General features: G+C 34.8%; 2 protein-coding genes across 2 annotated transcripts; one reads left to right on the top strand and one right to left on the bottom strand.

Annotated features, from left to right (window-relative positions):
- Positions 1-1,195: 1,195 nt before the first annotated feature.
- On the bottom strand, positions 1,196-3,180 carry LOC114406646 (lycopene beta cyclase, chloroplastic-like). The gene is made up of 2 exons (XM_028369408.1): positions 3,030-3,180; positions 1,196-2,942 (listed from the first exon to the last, which is right to left on the bottom strand). Exon 2 carries the CDS (start codon positions 2,877-2,879, stop codon positions 1,356-1,358), a length of 1,524 nt encoding a protein of 507 aa, XP_028225209.1. The 5' UTR covers positions 2,880-2,942; positions 3,030-3,180; the 3' UTR covers positions 1,196-1,355.
- Positions 3,181-4,790: 1,610 nt separating this feature from the next.
- On the top strand, positions 4,791-13,475 carry LOC114406645 (ganglioside-induced differentiation-associated protein 2-like). The gene is made up of 4 exons (XM_028369407.1): positions 4,791-5,112; positions 5,622-5,749; positions 12,333-12,469; positions 12,984-13,475. Exons 1-4 carry the CDS (start codon positions 4,875-4,877, stop codon positions 13,216-13,218), a joined length of 738 nt encoding a protein of 245 aa, XP_028225208.1. The 5' UTR covers positions 4,791-4,874; the 3' UTR covers positions 13,219-13,475.

The raw sequence follows: 13,475 nt of genomic DNA, 5'->3' as shown, positions 1-13,475 counted from the left end.
TATGTATGTGATTTTTATGTATTTTTAAATTTTAGACAAAAATATATTTTGATATTTATAATTTTAAGTTTTTTGAAAATTTAGGACTCTTATTTTTATTTAAGATAAATTATTTTATAATAAATTATAAATAAATAGTTTAAGTAGTGTAATAATTAAAATAATAATAATAATGTAATATAAAAGACATTTTTTATATTTTAATAGTGTGATATCAAAAGAGAAAGCAAAAGAAGATCTTTATTAAAATATTGAGGATAAAAATATAAGTTATAAGGTCAAGCATTATTTCAAATGGTATGCAAAAAAAAAAAATTGTTACAAGCTAACAAGATAAATTCATTTATTAAACACTTATTTTGGCCAAATAAGTTTAGCTAATCAACCAACTGAGTTAAATCTCTTCAATTTTTAAATTTTAATTTAATTTAACATGGTCTTAATTCATTTGACAATTTAAGGGCGAGTACACTTAATTTAGAGATGATTTCACTTTAAATGCTTAACCTCTTTATTTACCAATAGTATTATACCTATTTCCGATCCCCTACAGTGCTAGTGCCTAGTACTTGTTTAATCTACTCTTTTATCCGATGTTATTTAGAAGCTCCATGCCATGAGACAAGTCTAGCTCTGCTTCATCTAAGTAAAATGTTGCTAGTTGAGTTCACTAACCGAATCTGCTGTGCTGATTGTAAATACCAATAAAGGATGATGGTTTCTTGGAAAGCAGACAAGATTGAAGACCGCTGTTCCTAATAAAGAAAGAGGGGTCAACGGCAAAGGTTAGAAATGGTGTCCACATCTTGAGGTGGAAGCTTAAATTTCAAGAATGAGGTATATACCACTATTTCCTTCGCACCATCGTTCTTGGAAGCCAATCTGAATAGACTAATTTGAGAGAAAGGCCATGAATAAGCAGGATCAACATTTGAAAACATGGATCACATAGGTTCATCAAAATGAATCACAGTAATCACTTGTCATTGATCACAGTTATAGTTTATTAAGACATTAATACGTAGAGGGTAAGGCAACTTGGTCGTGCTGAAGTGAAGAAACCTCATCCAATTAATAAAAGATTTCGCCCAACAGCATTCCTTAACAAGATAAACATTAACCAACAATAGCCAACCAGTTCTTTTCCTCTTATCCATTGCAAATGCAAACAATGATAGGCTTAAAATAGAGAAAGTTTGGGAACTTTTTCTCCAAAGTGAATTAAGGTGAGCAAAGAATAAATAAATATACACAATTATACATTATCAGAAATCTATAACATGAGTAGAAGGAAGTCGTCTTATTCTGTATCTTTTACCATAGGTAGCATACACAACAGAATAGAATGAAGTCTATTATTCTGTATCTTTTACCAAGTTGTTGATCATGTTTACCAAAGGAAGAGTTCCCTTTGCCATAATCTCTACCCTAGATGTATTAGAAGCATAAGAAAATAGAGAGAGTCCAAAAAATAAGAGCTCATGAAGAAACAGTCTTGATGATAAGAATCCATGCCAGTAATGAGGTTCCAGATCAAAAAACGCATCAAAAAATCTCTTTGTGCCTGGTAAATCAAGCTTGAGTAAGATGTCCATACCAAAACAGAAGAACTCCCTTTGTCGCCTCCTTTGGATAGGCCATAAATCTTTCCACACTTGTGCAGATATTTCATCTCCTGAAAAACCTCTATCAGAACCAAGGCACTGAACAATAGAATTAGCAACAATAGGAGCCGCAGCTAGGGTCCTTGCTACCATATACCCTGTTGAAGGATGCACCATTCCTGCGGTACCGCCAATTCCAACAACTCTTTGGGGGAGAACTGGGAGGGGGCCACCCATTGGAATGACACAATGCTCATCTTCTTCAATGCTTTTCACTCTAATACCCAAGTGTTTCAACCTAGCAGCCATTCTTTCTTGTATATCATCCATTCGCAACCCAGGGCGTGCCACAAGAGAAGTTTCTTCAAGAAATATCTTAGTGGATGAAAAGGGCATCGCATATAGAAAAGTGGGTATTCTACTATTTCTCTGCTTCAGTTCCATGTCATTGTCCAGATGTGAATCTCTCCAGTCCATAAAAAGCATTTTATCTACATCAAATGGGTGTTCATCAACCTCGGCCAAAATCCCATAAGCAACTTGGTATCCCGGATTATACGGTTTATCATACTGAACAAGGCATCTCGAAAAGCCAGTTGCATCGAGAACCACAGTGGCATGAACAGTGACACCATCATTACAAATCAACAAAGATTTGGCCTCCTCATGAATAACCTTGATAACTTTCGCTTGGTGAAACTTGACGCCATTCGATATGCATTTCTGCAGCATCTTGGACTTCAGCAGCTTCCTGTTGACCCTCCCATAAGGCCTATCTAGATCCTTCTTTGTTTTGTCGTCAATGAAGACAACCGCGCCAGACCAAATGGTGTCAAGGCAATCAAGCAAATCCATGGCCTCAAACTCATCCACCCAAACCCCATAATTATTGGGCCAAATCAATCTAGGGTTTGGATCAATGGCACAAACCGAAAGCCCCGCCTCAGAAACCTGCTGTGCAACTGCAAGCCCTGCAGGGCCCCCTCCCACAACAGCAAGATCAACCATAGCACCCTTTGAGGAATCATACAAAGGAAGTTCAAAATCCAGATTCTCCTTCTTGAATTCAGGAACAAGCTCCAAAAGGGCACTGCTACTAGCCCTCAAGTTACCACATTTACCCCATCTCACAGTTGGTTTCTTGGAACCAAACCCAAAATACTGATTTTGCACCCTAGAGGAACCTGAACTGCTCAATTTTTCCGAGTAACCGTGAAGTGGGTGCAAAAACTCAAGCTTGTTGGGTGTTTTGAGCAAAGTATCCATATTTATCATACAAATCTCTCAAAATACTGAATGAATCTCAAAACAAATACTCAAAACACCATCTGGGTCACACTAATTAACAAGCAACAGGGAAGTCACAAAATGGAATTGCAATAATAATAATTACAAGAACCAGCAATTGTTGTTATTCATGCTCACCGTGGAGAAAAGGAAGCATTGCAAGAATTCACTTCACATGCAGAAGCTAAGAACAGTGGTTTTGCCGCTCTAGTAGTGGTAAAGCTCGTGTGGCCACGAGACACTCCTCGTCAGCGACAATTCCAAGTGGGTCATTTTTTATTTTCTTATAAAAATGGAAATTGGTGGTGTTGGTTTATCCAATGGTCACCATACTTTACAACTACAGATGCCAAATAGCAATTGGTTCAACCATCAACGTTGTCATTATAAAGTTTGCACTCTTCTGAAGACTCTATTCTTTATTTTTTCTTTCAGTTTTTTTAAGTACCCATTTATATATATATATATATTATTCTTATAATTATATTCATAAATTATTATTTTATTTTTATAACTTTTCTCACAAATTATCTATTAACTTTTATTATCTTTCTTATAAGTAAATATATAATATCAATAATTATATATAAAGAAAATTGGATATTTTAATGTGTATATTTTTATATTTATTTTATTCTTATAACTACATTCATAAATTATTATTTTATTCTTATAATTTCCTTCCTAAATCATCCATTAACTTTTATTATTTTTTTATTAAAAAAAATCATGAAAAAAAATTAAGCACGAAGTGCCTGTTTCTCCTATTGACAAGAACTGAAATTAATATAAATAAATGAGATTAGTCAAAGTTAATATACAATATTTATTTTATACAACCTTTCAAAAACAATATTTTATACAATGCACATAATAAAATACTAATTAATTATATTTATGCCAAAAATATCAATCTGTGATTATGCCAGGAGCAACAGACTCTAATTCTAATGTTCAAGTCCTACAATATTTTGGTATTAACAATTCTAATTAAAAAGAAAATCTTCATCGAATCATGCACTATGAAATATCACAGCACAAGGGTAACCTTTCTGCCATGACCCAATTATACGGCTAACACAATTTGTAGGTTGGACCACTCATTCGTAAGAATTTTAGAAAATGAAAACAACTCAAGGGTAAATTTAAGTCACGAATTTAATTTATATATATTTGACAAGTCTATTTTAAGTATAACTTGATTTTAAAAAAAACTTAATTTCTCATAAAAGCATATTTTGTAATATAATCTTTAAATTAATAAATTAGATTTAAATAAGTTAATTGGTCTAAATTTTGTGAGAGACAATAAACTAAGCGTATATTTAAAATGATGCTACATTAAAAAAATATTATATTTCTCAATAATTGACTTGAATTGAACATTGAATATTCAAGTTTAATATTATTTTTTTGAGAAAAAATGTTATCACATGAAATTATCTTTTTGAGAAAAAATATTGAGGTAGTCCTATGTTACATGAAACTTAAATGAATAAAGTTTTTTTTATTATATTAAACCATATTAGAATTAATAAACTCGGTTTTATCTAGTCTATTCATGATCTATTCTCATGACTTGTTATTTATTGTAATACCAATGAATGGTCTTAGGTTCGAGACATCACAAAATTAGAAAACTTAATAAATATAACTCAATTGATATTGAGTTTATTAGAAAATATATATGTTTAATATCTGCAAAATACATTATTAAAGAGAGGTAATAAACTTAAATAAGGTGAGAAGAACCAAATGTCCTAATTAATTATCTTGGTTAAAAAATGTATCAGAATTAGGAGAGAAAGAGTGATTCTATATCAATCTAATTCTCAAATACTAATATGCTTTTAAAACAATTACTATTTATTGTGTAAAAAAAATTATATTTATTACACGTGGTTTATCAGGCATGACCGTGTTATTGAAGAGTAGGGATAATAGAATCCGTATCGTAGCAAAACGCACGAGTTAGGGGCGGCGATGGGAGGTTCATCGGAGGATTTCTCGGTGGTGGTGCTGGCGTCGGACCTCGGCGTCGATGCGCGACCTTTCCTCGAACACGATCAACAGCAAGAAGAAGAGAATTGGCACGACTGTTCCCAGTACCTCTCCCCCGACGAGGACTTCTCCGATCTCGATCAGTTGCAATTCCTCCGCCTCCAAGGCTCCGACAAGAACTCCAATCGCATTCTCCGCATCGTCGGCAAGTACTTTCCCGGTACTCCTTCCACTCCTTCCTCTACTCAACCAATACTCGTAATTTCATGTGTTCTCGATTTTGCTTCTCATACACACTTTTGGATGCTCTTCAGAGTAGTTTTCGCAATTTTGCTGCAAAAACATCAGGTTTCAATACTTCAATTATGCTGAATCACTTATGTATAATCTGTTATGCAATAACCCTATCATTTCACCTTCTTTTAGTGTCCTCTCTGCCTGGGGAAAAAACAAAACAAAACTCTAGCTAGGTCACAAAAAAAAAAAAGAGTGAGTAATTGAAGTTCCGGTGATAAATAAAAGAGTTTAATGGTCATGACACTGATAGTCTAAAACACTTTTACACTGGCGTTGAACCACAAATCATCGTTAATATAACTTTTGAAGTAATTATCATAAAAGTCAACAAACTTATCATACATAATGGATTGTGATTGGATGATAGTGTAAAAGGGATAACCTTTTTTCTCTAAAAGAATTCATGTACTCTTCTGAGGAGCTGTTTTGCAGCAACTGTTGTGAGTGCGGAGCGGCTCAAGCGGTATGTGTTCAACAAAATTTGCAGTGAGTTGCCTGAGGGGCCCTTCTGTATTGCTTACATGCACAGCACTGTTCAGAAGGAGGATAATTCCCCTGGCATCACCTGTAAAAATTTTTGAGGGTTTCCTAGATTATCAATTATAGAAAACCAACAGGATCTTGAGATTTATGGTTCTCACAAAACAATCAATAAAGAATAATAGATAATTATGTGTACCTTTCTCCATAGGATCTTCTCTGGTGCACTTGAAAATGAGAGAAATAGGATTTCACTTCCTTTGGCCTTTCTTTTCTGTCTCTCTCCGTTCGTGATGGCTATGGGTGAGAAAAGAGCACTTTCTGGTCAGGAAGGGGACCTTATTTCACATTAATGGGTATTAAGCCCCTTTTATAACCACTACTCCCATCAAGTAGCAGTTAATCTAGAAACTTCTCCTATTAAGCCCAATTACAATTTAGCCCTTAATTGTTAATTATTTATTTATTAGTCCCTACTAAGTCATATGCCTCTCACATGAGACATTAATTCTAACATTCTCCCACTTGGCTCATGTGACATTAATAAACATTATGGACTAAATAAATAAATAGATTAACTAACATAATGCGCATTAAAAATTGACTAAATTGTTTTACACATTGGGTACATCATAATTTCATGATTAAGAATAGGAACCAATTCGAGTCATGGCGGTTGTACATCATCTAATCGACATAGTCCCTTCCATGTACTACAAATTAGTCTTCTCCTTAATATGACCATTAGTTAGGAGTACATAATTGGTCCAACATAATGTCTTCATTCAAGACAAAACCTGTTAACATTACTTTAACACAAACATGCATGCAAACATAGAGAACAGGTAATCAGAAACATATCATAATTGAGCTCAGAGTGTCAGCAAAATTACATAAGGTAAATTACACTTAATGATCATCAATAACAATAATGCCCATACTTTCAACATGTTCTATAAATGTCTTGGGCGGTAATCCCTTTGTCAAAGGGTCAGCTATCATAAGCTTTGTGTTAATATGTTCTATTGACACTCTTTGTTTTTGAACTTCTTCTTTCACGGCAAAGTACTTCAATTCCATATGCTTAGCACCCGTAGAGTACTTGTCGTTCTTAGAAAAGAATACTGCTGCGGAGTTATCACAATACATTTTCAGCGGCCTAGCAATACTGTCGACAATTCCAAGCCCTGAAATAAAGTTCCGCAGCCAATTAGCCTGAATTGTAGCCTCAAAACATGCTACAAATTCAGCTTCCATGGTGGATGCAGCAACAACTGATTGTTTTGCACTCTTCCATGATATTGCTCCTCCGGCTAAGAGAAATACAAAGCCAAGAGTGGATTTTCTTGTATCCACACATCCAGCAAAGTCTGAGTCTGAATATCCAATCACCTCTAGGTGATCAGACCTCTTATATGTAAGCATGTGGTCTTTTGTTCCCTGTAAGTATCTCAGAACTTTCTTTGCAGCTTTCCAATGTTCCATTCCTGGATTACTTTGATATCTTCCCAACATTCCGGTTGCAAAGCTTATATCTGGTCGAGTGCAGGTCTGAGCATACATAATACTCCCAACAACTGATGCATACGGAATTGCTTCCATTTGCTTCCGTTCCAGATCATTTTTAGGACATTGTGCGAGACTAAATTTGTCTCCTTTCTGAATTGGAACGGGAGATGCTGAGCACTTTTCCATCCTAAATCTCTCTAGTACTTTATTGATATATGCCTTTTGAGACAAGCCTAACAATCCTTGTGATCTATTTCGGAATATTTCTATCCCTATCACATAGCTTGCCTCACCCATATCCTTCATTTCAAAGTTACTAGAAAGAAACTTTTTAGTCTCATGAAGAAGACCAAGATCATTAGTTGCAAGCAATATATCATCAACATACAGGACTAGAAACATAACCTTACTCCCACTGACCTTCAGATATACACACCGATCAACAGTGTTTTCCTTAAATCCAAAGGAAACAATGGTATCATTAAATTTCAAATACCATTGGCGGGAAGCTTGCTTAAGACCGTATATTGATTTCTTTAATTTGCACACCATGTGTTCCTTCCCTTCAACTGAGAATCCCATTGGTTGGTCCATATAAACATCCTCCTCTAAATCTCCATTCAAAAAGGCAGTTTTCACATCCATCTGATGTAGCTCCAAGTCATAATGGGCTACTAATGCCATGATAATCCTGAAAGAATCCTTTCGTGAGACTGGTGAAAACGTCTCTTTATAATCAATGCCATCTTTCTGAGTAAATCCCTTAGCAACAAGTCTAGCCTTGTAACGTTCAAGGTTGCCATGAGAGTCACGTTTAGTCTTGAAGACCCACTTACAACCAACTCTCTTACAACCCTTTGGTAATTCTACAAGGTCCCAAACATCATTATGTTTCATGGAATCTATCTCTTCTTTCATGGCATTTAACCACTTCTCAGAATTATCACAACTTATAGCTTGTGAAAATGAAACTGGATCATTATCATTAATGCTTAAGTTTGTTTCTGTTTCATGTAAGTATACTACATAGTCATTCGAAATAGCTGGTCTTCTTTCTCTTTGAGACTTCCTTAATGCTACTTCCTGTGGTTCTTCCATAATGGGTTCATTATGTATCATGGGCTCATCATTGTGTTGTACTTCTTCATTACTGTTTGTAGCAGTAACTGAAGTAGTAATCACCTTACTGCTAGAGGCAAAAGATAAAGGGACTTGCACTCTAACTTCTTTAATTTCCACTTCTCGTGGAACTGTACTCCCACTGATTTCACCGTTTTCAATGAACCTTGCATTTCCAGTTTCGACAATTCTCGTACTATGATTAGGACAATAAAACATGTACCCCTTTGACTTTTCTGGATAACCAATGAAATATCCACTGATTGTTCTTGCATCCAATTTTCTTTCTTGCGGATTGTAAATTCTTATTTCTGCCTGGCAACCCCAAACGTGCAGGTGCCTCATACTAGGTGTCCTATTTGTCCACAGTTCAAAAGGTGTCTTTGGAACTGCCTTACTAGGAACCCTATTTAACAAATACATGGCAGTTTTCAAAGCATACATCCACAAAGATACGGGCAAGGTTGAATTGATTAACATACTCCTAACCATATCCATTAAAGTTCTGTTACGCCTTTCTGATACACCATTTTGTTGTGGCGTACCAGGCATTGTGTATTGCGCACAAATGCCTCGTTTCTGAAGGAGCTTAGCAAATGGACCTGGGTGTTGCCCAGTTTCATCATATCTTCCGTAATACTCACCACCTCTATCAGATCTAATAATTTTCACCTTTCTGTCTAATTGTCTTTCTACTTCATTCAAGTAAATTTCCAAAGCATTCACTGCCTGAGATTTCTCATGCAGTAAGTAGACATAACCATAACGTGAATAATCATCAATAAAGGTGATAAAGTATCTTTCCCTTCCGAAAGAACTAACATCAAAAGGTCCACAAATATCTGTATGCACAATTTCAAGAAGCTGAGTGCTTCTTGTGGCTCCTTTCTTTGTGTGTTTTGTTTGTTTTCCCTTGATACAATCCACACAAATATTTAGATCCGTAAAATCTAGATCAGGAAGAATTTCATTCTTTATTAATCTTTCTATCCTCTCTCTAGAAATGTGACCTAAACGTTTATGCCACAAGAAAGCAGATCGTTCATTCACTAAACTGCGTTTAGTGCCAACATTATGATGCAGAGTTAAAACGGTTTCAACATACAAACCATCCAATTTCAATTTATATAAACCATCACAAAGAACACCAGTACCAATGAGATGATTATACTTAAATAAACTGAAACATCCATTACCAAAATTAAAAGAGTATCCAGTAATATCAAGTTTAGATAATGAAACCAAATTCCTAGATAAACTAGGTACATAAAGAGTTTCCAGTAAATCTAAATGATGTCCAGTGTCGAGTTTTAAACGATAAGTCCCGACCGCTTCCACTGGAGCTTTCACTCTATTCCCCATGAAAACAAACTTCTCATTTGGGCTTATGGTCTGGATTGTAAGGAATCCCTGCATAGTATTAGAAACATGAGTTGTACATCCAGAATCAATCCACCATGTATTATGGGGAACTTCAGTTAAGTTTGATTCAAAACATACAAGAGCATTGAGCTCACCTTTCTTTTCGAACCAAGACTTACGCTTTGGGCAATCTTTCTGGAAGTGTCCAGATTTTCCACAAAAATGACAATTATTGTTCTTTGATGCTTTCTTCTGGATTTGCACAGGACCGTCCTTGATCTTTAATGGTCCTTTGCCTTTATCATGTTTCTTTACAAATTTTTTTCCAGCTCCTTGATTCCCTCGGTGGCTTACATAATGGATTGAGTGACTTCCTTGATTCTTAAGCCTCGTTTCTTCCTGAACTAACATACTGTGCAATTCATGCACATTCCATTTATCTTTCATGGTATTATAGCTCATTTGAAACGGGCCATACTCAGACGGTAATGAGTTTAGAATAAACTGAACAAGGAAGTTCTCATTCACAGCCATTCCCAAGGTCTTAAGTCTTGCTGCAATGTTTGTCATCTCAATGACATGTTCATGCATAGTACGTGAACCATCAAACTTCATGGTGGTTAGTGTACTCATTAATGTCCCAGCAAGAGACTTATCAGCTGTTTGAGAGCGCTCTCCCACTAACCCCATAAACTCTTTAGCATTATCGGTTTTAGGGAGCGCTGTCTTAATACTGTCTGCAACAGTCATTCTCATGAACATTAGGCTGAGTCTATTAGATCTTTCCCAAGCTTTATAATGAGCTTTCTGTTCATTGCTACTAGCATCAGTAATAGTAGCAGGCTTCTCTTCCAATATAGCAAGGTCAAGATCCAAAACACCGAGATGAAATTGGACTTGCTCATTCCAATCAGAGAAGTTAAGCCCATTAAAAATTGGTACAGATGATACATGAGAATTCAATGAGTTGGGAACAGGTACTGCATAATAAAACTTCACATAAGCATTTTGGTACATGAAACACAAGTCATACATATAATTTACTCAGATAAAAATCAATGTATATTGATGTTCTCCTTTGGGTGACACACCAACACACAACATACAAACATGATGATGCTAATAAAATTTTAACATTATTTGACAATTAAATATGCACCAATTAGTAGTATCTATTTCCTTTGGGTATATAAATAAAACTAATGATACACACAAATCGCCTACAATAATATTCATTAATTATAAGAACAACTAATCAACCTTTGGGCGATCCATAAATGCCTTATAACAATGAATTTCAATTACCCATAAGCCAACAATCATATAATTTAGCATCCATTATTCTATGAGTAATTGAAATAATTATTAATTTAGAATTAAATAACCTTACAAATTTGGCCACTTTGGTGACTAACAAATTTAACATACATTTAATTCCAACCAAATATATATGGCCTGCACATACTTATTGCTATTAACAATTCATAGCCATTCCATTAATTCCATTCTAGGCCATAAAATAATATTTGCATTTATTTGTGTTTTACATTCTAATACGTTCAAGCAAATATATAGTATATACATATATTTTAATGCTACCAATAATTGCAAAACATTCACATTAATTTAATTATAGAACATAAACTTTCAATCCTTTAATCATGTTTAATGATCATTTTTTTTTGAAAAAAAAAAATAGGCAAGTGGGATTGTAAATAGCAGAAAGGGGTTTGCAAATAGAAATTCGAAAAAGAATCCTTCCTTACGGCCAAATTGCAACGTACATGGCAGCACTCTTCAAAATTGGAATTAACAATAGGCACTTTCTCCATAACATGAAACTTGCGGTTACGTAGCGGTATATGGCTTTCTCCAAAACGTAATTAGTATTTATTATTATTATTATTATAATATATAATTTTCATCTCTAATTCCAATAAAATACATGAATTGGAAGTCCAGTAAAGATCACTCTGGCTTTCTTTCTCAAAAACAAAATTTCCAAAAATTATACCGCTTTCATGGCTTTCCTTCTCATGAAATTTTATATATCTAGAATTTCATACTTTGCAGCGGAAAATATAATTAACACGAAAGACACGTTATCAAAAACATGTAATTGAAAATACATGTAACATAAATTAAAAATCCCTAAATTTCATAATTAGGGTTTATGCATGATTGGGAGAAATTAAATCATTCTAGGAGAATCATAAATTTCATAACACACGCTCTGATACCACATGTAAAAATTTTTGAGGGTTTCCTAGATTATCAATTATAGAAAACCAACAGGATCTTGAGATTTATGGTTCTCACAAAACAATCAATAAAGAATAATAGATAATTATGTGTACCTTTCTCCATAGGATCTTCTCTGGTGCACTTGAAAATGAGAGAAATAGGATTTCACTTCCTTTGGCCTTTCTTTTCTGTCTCTCTCCGTTCGTGATGGCTATGGGTGAGAAAAGAGCACTTTCTGGTCAGGAAGGGGACCTTATTTCACATTAATGGGTATTAAGCCCCTTTTATAACCACTACTCCCATCAAGTAGCAGTTAATCTAGAAACTTCTCCTATTAAGCCCAATTACAATTTAGCCCTTAATTGTTAATTATTTATTTATTAGTCCCTACTAAGTCATATGCCTCTCACATGAGACATTAATTCTAACATCACCATCTTGAGGTGGATCTATGAAGAACTTCCTGCTGATTTCAAGGACAGGCTTCAGACTGTGTATTTCGTCCACCCTGGCTTTCGGTCCCGGCTAGTCATCGCTACTCTTGGCCGCTTTTTCTTGAGTGGAGGGTAACTCATCTATCAATTATTCTTAACAGAAATGAACATCCAAAAGCATTCTATTTAGGAGTATAATTTAGGTCGTGTTTGGATAAACTTCTTTCAAGAGAAGAAGAATAAAAAAGTAAAATGAATAAAGCTTCTATAAGTTTAAATCAATTTATGCACTTCAGCCTTTGAAGAAGTTAGATGAAAGAGTTAATGTAAAAATTGAAGTGCATAAGTTGATTTTAAATTCTGAGAAATCTTGTTTTCTTAATCTATCAGCACAGTTATTAGAAGTTTATCCTAGTAGGACTATAGTCATCTTGTTGTGGCTATGATTTTCATCAATAAGCGCATGTTTGGATTGCCATTAGGACAATCCCAACCTCGGATTCCAAAAGTATGACCTTTGATACTTTGTGCTGCCGAGTCCACCGTCAATACAAAGTAACATGCGCTAAATTGGCTGACAATTGACCCATTGTATCACTTTTTTGCACTTAATCCTTTGGGTTTGTTGACTTTGTTGTTGGTTTAGATTATATTGGAAGATCAAGTATGTAAGCCGGCTTCAGTACCTTTGGGATGACATAAAGAAAGGAGAGATTGAGATACCGGATTTTGTGAAAAGTCATGATGATATTCTGGAGAATAGACCACTCACTGATTATGGCATTGAACCTGACCCCTTTCACTTGACTGGGATGCCTTCAACTACCTACTCATTTGGAAAGTACGAGGAGAGATGGGCGGGAAGGAATTATGTGTCTTAGTATGTGTATTGTCTTATTACATGATGAACCCAAACCTTTTGTACAGAATGACTCTAGTATTGTATTTGTATTTCCTATACTCTCATCTTTGAGTTTCTTTGTTTGTTTAGTTAAACTTGACTGTGTACGAATAGGAGGACTACATGTTTTCTATGCCATAAGAAACTTTTATGTAAGTTGTATGCTGTGTACTGCACGATTATCACCTTCCTGTGAGCTTTTGAAATAAGAAACATGCAGCTTGTTTTTACTGGAAA

The sequence above is a fragment of the Glycine soja genome, chromosome 3 (assembly GCF_004193775.1).
Source record: "Glycine soja cultivar W05 chromosome 3, ASM419377v2, whole genome shotgun sequence".
Lineage (NCBI taxonomy): Eukaryota > Viridiplantae > Streptophyta > Magnoliopsida > Fabales > Fabaceae > Glycine > Glycine soja.
This window is presented reverse-complemented; position numbering and strand designations above follow the sequence as displayed.

What these genes read in the sequence shown, in the direction of transcription:
- LOC114406645 (XM_028369407.1), top strand. Translation starts at nt 4,875, where the DNA reads ATGGGAGGTTCATCGGAGGATTTCTCGGTGGTGGTGCTGGCGTCGGAC. An exon ending in CGTCGGCAAGTACTTTCCCG is followed by an intron (nt 5,113 to 5,621) that starts GTACTCCTTCCA and finishes GCTGTTTTGCAG; the next exon opens with CAACTGTTGTGAGTGCGGAG. An exon ending in CGCTTTTTCTTGAGTGGAGG is followed by an intron (nt 12,470 to 12,983) that starts GTAACTCATCTA and finishes TTGTTGGTTTAG; the next exon opens with ATTATATTGGAAGATCAAGT.
- LOC114406646 (XM_028369408.1), bottom strand. Translation starts at nt 2,879, where the DNA reads ATGATAAATATGGATACTTTGCTCAAAACACCCAACAAGCTTGAGTTT.